The sequence below is a fragment of the Epinephelus lanceolatus genome, chromosome 1 (assembly GCF_041903045.1).
Source record: "Epinephelus lanceolatus isolate andai-2023 chromosome 1, ASM4190304v1, whole genome shotgun sequence".
NCBI classification, from domain to species: domain Eukaryota; kingdom Metazoa; phylum Chordata; class Actinopteri; order Perciformes; family Serranidae; genus Epinephelus; species Epinephelus lanceolatus.
The window spans coordinates 6,702,520-6,712,319 of NC_135734.1; the positions used below are offsets into that span (position 1 = coordinate 6,702,520).

Sequence of the window (9,800 nt, forward strand, 5' to 3'; positions counted from 1 at the left end):
GAGAAAATGTTTTTCATTCAGAGAAAAAAAACTGTTTTTCACATTATCATTTCAATGTCTATTCTGCAGCACTTACCAATTTTTATTTTTATGAGTATTCACAATGCACTTTATTATACTTAAATGTTGTCCTTTCCATGTTTAATGTCTTATTTGCCATATGTTCCTCACTATACCTGGATGTGAGAGTAACTGTATGCTGCTGTATAGAGAGAATGACAATAATGAATTGAATTGAACTGAATTGAATTGAATCAAATCAAATCAAATCAAGTCAAATCAAATTTGATTGATTCATCCATACAAGCAGTTGATCACTGTAACTGTGATCACCATGAATAGTTTCTACTGGACCAGCAATAGCTACTGATAGTTTGCTGAAAGCCCAATCTATCACAGAGACAAACTCCCATATAGGGGGCCATTTCTCTAAAAATACCCCACATACTCTCCCAAACAGAAGCACATAGCTACTTATTATGCAGAATGACATCATCAGACCATCCTACTATGGCATCATTCTGGAAATGAAACTTGTACTGTGTCATTCATTTTTTCCATGAAAATACCTTTTTTTGTGAATGGGATGTCTTTTTGAGGTTGTTCCAGTGCATGTCTTTAAAGTTATTGGTTGCATGCAAGGCATTTCAGGGCATAGATCCATTCACACTGATGTCAGATTTAAGTAATTTCAAACATGAATGTTAACAGTCCAGACAAACAGATTGGATCTGGGGAAATTGTTGAAACTGAATGCCCTCGAATGTGAATGTAGCCTTAGTCTTCCAGCCCACTTAGGCTTGTCTGCCCTGGTCTTGTTTTGATTCAGTGCAGTGGTGACATGTTATACAAAGGTTGAAGGAAGGTATTGAGAATACATCATATAGTGTCTCAAGCATCATCACATTCTCTTCATGCCACAAAAGCTGTATTTGTATTAAAATTACTGTGAAAAACAATTTCTACTCGCACCCTCCAGCTGTTTGCATGAAAGACCTCTCCATGTCAAGGTCCCAGGCTGATATCAGCCCCAAAATGTTCCTGGTGCTAACATGTAGGTTTGTGGAACAAAGTATGGAGAAAGTAAATGAATAGGTAGATTGAAATGATGAGGCAGCACTCAGCAACTTGTACCAAAGTACTTCAATGCTTTTGTTTGCAATCTGCAACTATATTACATATTTCACAAGAACATACATTGTATCTATACAGGATTAACAATAGACTCATTTAGGTAAATGACTGCATAGCTTACACTGCATACAAGAGAACTTGAACAGTCTGTTTAATAGTTGACTTTTGCATCAGTTGTCATACACATTGGCTCCACACATGGCTCAGGGCCAGACGCAGCACTTGCAGCTGTCATCAAAGATAGATCCATTTCCGCAGTGCCTCACGTGGGTGATGCCACCAGCGCACATGTAGAAGGTGGTGTTGTCATCTGGGTTGGCATAAATGCCATCAGGTTTGCCATTGCAGAAGCCAGATCCTGGGGCGTGGGTGGTGGTGGTGGTTGTAGGGGGGGTGGTGCTCTCACCAGGTTTGGGAGTGGTGGTAGAGGGCATCGGAGGGAACTCTGAAGGTAGGAGGAGAATAAGGGGTTTGAAGCAGAGATATAAACATTCATGAATGTTTGTCCATAACTTAACTATGATTTTAATGAGACAGACAGCACTGTATATCAGAGTCCTGCACGGGTCCAGTTTTCAAGATCCGCCCCGACCCGACCCGGCAACGTACAAACCCGCACCCGAACCGCAAACCCGCGCATCGGGCCAATTAGTACCGCAACCCGGTCCGACCCACTGAAACACGACCCGCAGCCCGACCCGTAACCCGGATTTAAAGTAATCATTTTGGGTCATATTGGCTGAATATTGAACAGCATATCGCCACAGTTAAGGTGCCAGTGAGTAAACAACGACCTGAATGAAGCAGCTCTCACAATAAAAACCTGACTTCAGCTCCATCATCAACCCTCTGTGCTCTTCTCCCATACGAGTGTAAAAGCACTCGTTTGTTACGTTTAATGCTTTTAAACTTTTAATCTATGTAAAGGAACTTTACATGTGTAATAACAGACTTACTTTCTGTCCAGAGCGACGTTCAGAAGTTACGAGCCGTCACATGTTTTTAGAATCCATCGAGGAGAGAAGTAATCCATCAGGGAAACACTTCAGAAACATTATAAAGTGATAGTTGTACGTTTTATCCACTTACTTCTCAAATACCTAAATAATTATTTACTGTTTTGGAAGCGGCGCTTGTTAGACGGTGGCAGCCATGTTGATTCTGTCATCCAATCACAAATTGTGTTATTAGATGGTGAAACACGTGTAAACAGCTGAACCAATGACCGTTGCGAAACAGCGGAGGCAATCCTCAGAGAGTAAATAATGACCAAGATAGTTATCTGCGGGTACCTGACCCAGTGCAGGACTCTGCTGTATATTACTTTATTACTCCAATAAATTACTGAGAGGGTTACAGCAGGAGATGGTATAACAAACAAAGTACCTGTTTGAACATGTTAATGAATGTTGATCTTTTTTTACATGACTTTAATAGAGAGATACCTGGTCTCTATGTTAGTAAGAGAAATACCCAATGCCCATTTAAAAAAATACATTTTAAGAATATAAGATTAAACTTAACAGGAATGTTTAACATAGTAGCAAAAGAGAATTAAAAGAAACACAATGGTAGGGGTAATGATTATCAATCACCAAACCACTAAAGATGGCAGACATTATGATCTGTCTTGACCATAGTCTAATAACATCTGCATAAAATGCCTTGGACTTACCAACGTCAAGAAGTTTGTGGAGATGAGCCAGCAGAGGGTGGCTGCCCTCTCCACAGAATCGTCCCGCAAAGTCATCTAAATCAAGGGCCCACACAAAGGCACCACCAAACTTCTGCTCCTGCAGGTAGCGCACCTATTGGGGGAAAAAAAACAAAAGAAAGGAAATGGTGTAAATACTTTCAATTAAGTAAAGTTAAGAACATGTTAAAAATATAGAGGTGATGTGTCACCAACCTTGATCTCATAGCTCTCCCTGGTGTCGAATCCCACCCACTCACTGTTCTTGGTGGCATAGGGAACCATCTGGTCCTCAATCCATTGAAGGGTGGTGCCCTTCAGGAAGCCACAGATCTAAACCGAAGACATCATGAAGGTTGTGTAGTTTTATAGTAAGTTTGTACTTTTTCTTTTCACACAGGCCATTAAATGCCAATGTAATTAACATGAACTGTACATTGTATCCGAATGTTGTTTTTTTGTTGTTTTTTTTTACCTTGGTCTTATCTAAACTGTACCTCATAGTAGGACCAGAATCCAGCTTCACGTGTGAATGGTCCGGCTGATGCAGGGCCACTAGCTGGAGCTCCAACACCAGTGTTTGATGATGTCAGACGGAAGGTACGACCATAAGCAGCAAATCCCATCCTTAGCTTCTCCACTGGGGTGCCATTGTCTCTCCAGTACTTCATGGCAAAGTCCTACAAAAATTGATGGAAGAGGTGAAGTACAACTCTTTAAAATTGTACCCCCAATTTACTATTCCTCAGTTCCCAATGTCCACTTACAGTATTAAAGTAGATGAGGTCACCAAAGTCCTGGGATCCACGGTACAGTGGGCTGTTGTGTCCAGTGAACTGCTCCCAAGTTCCATGGAAGTCATACGTCATCACATTGATGAAATCCAGTTCCCTGGAGATAGGGAAAAATAGTCATTTCAAAAAACTTTGTAGACCTCCCAGTTTTCTCTCTGAATTGGGTATTCATGACAGCACACTCACTTGGCAATCTCAGCAATCTCATATCCATTGTCAATTGTTCCCTTTCCAGCAGACACTGCAGCAGTCAGCATGAGCTGAGGATTGCCGGTGGACTTGGCCTCAGCTGCGTAGGCTTGAACAAGTTCCTGCAAATTCAAACCAAAGAGGAAGTTGGAAAGAATTAAACATTGATATAAACCATTGACCAGTAGCTGTGAATTGCAGCTCGGAACCCAAGCAGGAGAAATCTGTGCCAACCCTGCAGAGCAGAGTGAACCGCTGTTTGTCCTCTGGAGGACTTCCACGAGCACCAGGGTACTCCCAGTCCAGATCCAGACCATCAAATCCATGAGTCCTCAGGAATTTAATAGTAGACTGGATGAATGTCTGACGGTTGGCTGGAGAGGACACCATGATGGAGAACCTGCAGGACATATTGAGCTCTGTTATCATACTTAGCATGATCCAAAACCCAAAGTAGGCTAACAGTAGTCTGCCTTTGATCTTCAGCAGCCCTTAGCTTTTGGGAAACAACTGACAGCAGTTTTAAAGGTAAGTGTGATTCATATTTTAAAGGGTTTTGATTGTTGTTTGATTTTCTTTTGTCATTATTACATTTTTAATTTTCACATTTGAGCTTCACAATGAGCAAACCACACTGGTTATTTAGCTATTGTTGATTTCCTTTAAACACGCAGTAAACTAGTATTAAAAGTGTCACAGCGCTGTTTGTTAAAGATAACATCATCTAAGGCCCAATCCCAATAAAATCCCTTGCCCCTGTCACTTAGCCGGTTACACCCTGCCTTTCCGAAAATAGACCTCCATTCTTCGTAATGGCGGGGTTTCCCATTTTTTCTAAAGGCCCCGGTATTCCGAATATTGGGGACAACGTCCGCAGTTCGTCAACAGGTGCCTCCAAACAGCCGCACACTCAATCACAGATCCGCTCCGACCAGCCTCCCCCTGCAACTACAGCTCCACTCGGCTTGTTGTTGTCATGGATAGGCCTACATCATTGCTTCTAGCTGGTGATATGCTGTGATAAGGCTTTAAAATTGTAGCCGTAGGTATATGCTCATTATATCACAGTTAAGAAACAATCAGATTGACTGATTTCACCTTTCCGTTTTATAAATGCATTTAATATATTTATTCCGACCAGAAGCCAGATTATCACTAGTCTGTCTGACCAGAGGGGGGCCAGGAGTGTGGCCAGGAGTATGGCCGGGAGTGGGGATTTCAGCACCACGAACAGCGCACGTAAAAAGACTTGACAAGCGTCTCTTTTCAAATGTGTTTGCTGCTAGCGAAATTATACATAATAAATGAAGACAGTGACATATTTTCAATAAAAAAACAATGAGTTGAACGTTCATTTCAAGCTTTTGTAGTACAACGAGTTTCAGAATTGTGCGAGTGCGGCGGGAGAGCAGGCGCCAGTGTTTGATGCAGGAAACTCGATATGGACTTGAAAATCAGTTTCGGAGTCGGGGGTTTGTAGTGTAATATTTACTATAGTGTTCATACTGTACCTTTAAACTGACCTTTAAAAGAAACGTGTTGAAGCAATATAATCTGTGCAACTGACAAATTACACACTGGTTTAATATTTCATGTATTCTTATGACACACACACACACTCATTGAGCACTTAAGAATTGTGGTGGAGAAGTACCTAGGACTCACTGTGAATCATTTCTAAAAATAGCATGAGGATGGGTTCAGAAAACACTAGTGGAAAGTTAGGGGAATTGCAGTTTGTCCTGATAATGACCCTAGAGGGGGAAGGACTAAAAAAGTGCAAACTCAGCAGAAATGTGACACCAATATGGTGGGAAGGACTAAAAAGTGCAAACTCAGCAGAAATGTGACACCTTTATGATCAGCACCCAGTGGAAAAGTTTAAGGAAAAGAGATGACTCAGCAGAAATTCTACGATAAAAGAGCGAGCGCAAACAAAGAAATGCTTGCTCCGGAGCTTGACTCATTGAGTTGTGATGTGTTTGTTGCCTGCGAGCACATTAAACTCAGTTGTATCTGATTCTACGTGTCTCCAGTGATTTTTGTGACCTCTGAGTATTTGAGTTTTTGATATCTAATGGAGGACAAAGAAAGTCCGTTTGAGAAGAGAAGAGCGAGGTCGCAAGCTTTCTGGCACGGCTCGGGACCTTGACTTTTTTGCTTCCACAGGTTTCGGAGTGGGGGTGGTTCGGAACGGCGGTGTTTCAGAACGGCGGTGTTTCGGAATGGAGGGCTGTCCCCCACTTAGCCCTTACTCCTCTGTTTTGCACGTTCATGTCTAGGGATAGGGTGCTCCAGTTCTTGGATAGAGGGGTAGGGCAGGTGGTGCTACATGGCACTCCAAACTGAAGTTTTTCAGGGGCACAATTCAGTCTGGGTGTTATGTGAATCATCAGAAATATGGCTGTATGAACAACAACCCACAAACATATTTTCTTTGTTTATAAAAAAATAAAAATTTTGATAACCATAGTATTATCTTATTTCAATGTACTCAATGTACAATGTACTCTGGTCCGTTTCTAGCTAACTAGCTAGCTAACTAACAGTACATTGTTATAGCTGATTTGTGCATGACAGTTTGGCATTTTGACATATTGCCATTTAGCATTCCCTCCTTTGATGGCATACAACACCTGAAATTTAACTTAAGTCCAGCAGTGAAGGTGTACTTGTTGCTGCTCTTCTAATATTGGTGCAGACTGGCAGAGTAGAGGCATGGGTTGCTAACGTTAGCCGACAGAGCACTGCTAATTGCCTGGTAAGCTGTAAACGAACTGTGAGCATCCTAATAGCCACAAAAGGCTGCCTCTAACCCACTCAAGAGAAATCAACACAGCAGAAGACGGCATATTCACAATGACGGGCAACATTTGTTGCGTCAGGTTACGTAAACATCCGCAATATGATGGAACTGGGCCTTAATCTGCCTGCTGGACAGTCAGCTAGCAACCAAAAAACAGTAAAACTATGTATACTACAATAATAATATACAGACTTTTTTTTGCCTACATTTTGTCACAGTTCAGATTTCAGTTGACTTTCAGGATGTTTCAAGAATGTAATGGTTGGAGTATTTGTAACATGATTTCAAGCACTCTGTATTGTTGTAAAAGCATGTAAAACACTGTGCTCATGGTTTAAAATGTTACTCACTGTTGTGAACCAAAGTTCCATCCACCAACAGCCAGCAGAGTCTTCAGATGAGGATTTCTGTAAACAGTACAGAGGGCTGGTTAAGACTTTGGAACATTTCCACCACACTTTGTTGAAGCTTGTTGCTGATAACCGATACTAGAACAATGTATCATTTAGGCTCAAGTGGTGCGTTTTTATTTTACGGTAAGGAGCATCGCTGGGCTTTCAGCCCCACTGATTGCTTCTTGTGCAAAACACTGAACCTCTGCTAGCAGCAGAGGTACCCTAGCTCAGGCTGACCTCTGACCTCTCCTGTATGTGATACCAAGGGCATCTCAACTGTGGCCACTTACTTGGTCTTCAGGGCATTGAAAGACTTGTAGAGGACTTCATCATTCCACTCGTAGGTAACTAGCTCGTTGTTATGGTTGATGATGGAGAAGGCATAGATCAGGGTAGTGCACAGGAAGGGGTCCACATCTTGTGGCAGGTACTTCCCCTCACCAGGTCTGTACTGGGACCAGTTGGTGAAGTAACATTCCATCTTGGTGGCAGATCCTGTGTTGGAGTAAAGGAAAATTAAACTGATTACAGTCCAAGTGAAAATCCAAATCAAACAGTTGATCACAAAGTGTTATAACTTACCCAGCTGGCATATCACCAGACATAAGCCTGAGGTATATAGAAAAGAAATGGTCAGAGAAATACAAGCACATTCTATTTTTAAAAAATATATTAAGTCAACTTTATTGTGTTTATTCAGCTCAATATCACCAATCACAAATTTGCCTCAAGGAGTTTTACAATCTATACAGCACATAACATCTGCTGTTCTTTGACCCTCAATTCAGATAAAGGAATAAATAAATAAAATAAATAAATGAAAAAAACTTAAACAGGGAAAATGAAAGAAACCTCAGGAAGAGCAAGAGTGGAGGAATCCCTCTCCCAAGACAAACACACAATAAATGTCATGTGTACAGAGACCAACAAAATCACAGTATAGACAAAATGACGAAATTACAGACATTATGTTCTGTGAGTGAAGGTCAATATATACATACAACACCACATGAAGATAAATACCTGCTAGAATTGTGAGCCTGGTCATCTTTGAATTCACTTTTCACAACTTCACTGGATTACTATAAGACAAAAAGTGAAACAGGGTCTGTGAGTGAAGCAACAACAGAAATCTACCATTCTTAAGGTAATTACAATAATAAATGATAAATTAGAGGAATTATTTGCTCTTGTAAACTCACCTTGGGACTGGATGAGAGACCCAAACAACAGCAGCAAAGGTTGGCCTTTTATACAGTTGAAAGGAGGAGGTGTAGCAGCCTTTGATAAACTGAGGTAGTAAATGTTATGATTATTAGGGACATGTTTTGATAAGATTCTGCAAAGTCTGAATCACAGGATAACAGACAGTATTTTACATAATGCAGTACTCTGTTAGCAGCATACACTCAACACATGAACTAGTTGTAATATAGGTCACTTTATAAGTCACTCATTATCTTATCATTAATCAGCCAAAAAGACCTATTGTGGATCATAGTCTTGATAATTTTCTGTCATTTAGATAAGTGTGCTATTGTTACTGTTGTCATGATGACTTGAGTCACTTTTAAATCAATTAATTACATTAAATCAACTGAAAAATAATAATTTATTTGTCCTTTAAAACCCACGGTTGTCATAATCTTAAACATTTGAAGGACTGAATAGTGAACAACTGATGAATCATAAAATTAACATGAAACTTATGTACGGATCATGTTCTGATATCTGTTTGTTTGACTGACATATCAATGTCATTTCTGTAAGTCACTGATGCTGGCTTTGTTCGGTTCCTGGGGGAGTCTTTGCTGCTGCGAGGTGTGGTTTCTCTGCCTTAGGCTTTCCATGTAGACGCGTGGAAGAGGCTTTCTGCATAGGCCCAAAAGAAAGGCAGAGAGGCCCCAGAACAGAGCCATACCCCCAAATGTAATACTGTAAATGGAAATAAAGTTTTCTTTGACTAAAGTGTCTCTGAATGAACTAGAATTACTGCCACACAGTTATATCCCTCTGCACACCAGTCAAGTTTCTTTTACAGATTGCGTCCATGTCTGTGAAAACATGGATGCTTCACACCCATTGTCCCCCCGACAGCACAGACGATCGATACAATCAGCACAGTTTGAAGGTGGACACCTAAGATTAGATTCAACAATTAAGTACCTGACCAAATATTTCCCCCTCTGTTTTTTTGAGATAAGACATTTAATAGCGGGCCAGAAAAGTGTTTTATGCAGAACATTATGATGTCACAGTGAAGTTGACCTTTGACCTTTTGGATTTAAAATGTAATCACTTTATTACTTTATCCTTTTAGACATTTGTGTGAAGTTTATTTTCATAATTAGCATATGAATTCTTGAGTTATGGATTAAGACATATTTGTGAGGTCAAAGTGACCTTGACCTTTGACCATCGACCACAAAATTCTAATAAGTTTATTCTTCAGTCCAAGTGGATGTTTGTGCCAAAATTGAAGAAATTCCCTTCAGGCATTCATAAGATATTATATTCACAAGGATGGGACAAACGTATGTACGGATGGACGGACGGACGGACATCCTGAAAACATAATGCCTCCGACCACGGCTATCACTGGCATGAAGACATAAAAATGAAACAAAAAAACATGAGTGAAAATTAGCATTTTATCCCAGCAACTCTGAGAATTTTTTTTCAAACATCAATTTGTCAATTTGCCTCCGTTGTGTTGTTTATAGTGGAAAAAAAAGATACAGTCAGGGAACATATGGCAAGAGAGGAAGAGGGCATTCAACAATGAATCC

The 9,800-nt window shown here is 40.6% G+C and overlaps 1 protein-coding gene across 2 annotated transcripts in view; it reads right to left on the minus strand.

Annotated features, from left to right (window-relative positions):
- Positions 1 to 8,274, minus strand: part of LOC117256250 (acidic mammalian chitinase-like) — a 33,905-nt gene extending 25,631 nt beyond the window's left edge. Inside the window, exons 1-12 of one of the 2 annotated variants that reach the window (XM_078170772.1) lie at positions 8,214 to 8,273; positions 8,035 to 8,093; positions 7,594 to 7,620; positions 7,302 to 7,506; positions 6,967 to 7,023; positions 4,045 to 4,210; positions 3,808 to 3,932; positions 3,595 to 3,718; positions 3,325 to 3,507; positions 3,044 to 3,160; positions 2,810 to 2,942; positions 1,129 to 1,579 (exon numbers count right to left, since the gene is read on the minus strand). In XM_078170772.1, the coding sequence (XP_078026898.1) occupies positions 1,338 to 1,579; positions 2,810 to 2,942; positions 3,044 to 3,160; positions 3,325 to 3,507; positions 3,595 to 3,718; positions 3,808 to 3,932; positions 4,045 to 4,210; positions 6,967 to 7,023; positions 7,302 to 7,506; positions 7,594 to 7,620; positions 8,035 to 8,059 (1,404 nt within the window). In that variant the 5' untranslated portion in view covers positions 8,060 to 8,093; positions 8,214 to 8,273 and the 3' untranslated portion in view covers positions 1,129 to 1,337. Of the gene's footprint in view, positions 1 to 1,128; positions 1,580 to 2,809; positions 2,943 to 3,043; positions 3,161 to 3,324; positions 3,508 to 3,594; positions 3,719 to 3,807; positions 3,933 to 4,044; positions 4,211 to 6,966; positions 7,024 to 7,301; positions 7,507 to 7,593; positions 7,621 to 8,034; positions 8,094 to 8,213 lie in introns of those variants that run through there. The other variant, XM_078170756.1, reaches the window with a different exon arrangement.
- Between the last annotated feature and the right edge of the window lie 1,526 nt (positions 8,275 to 9,800).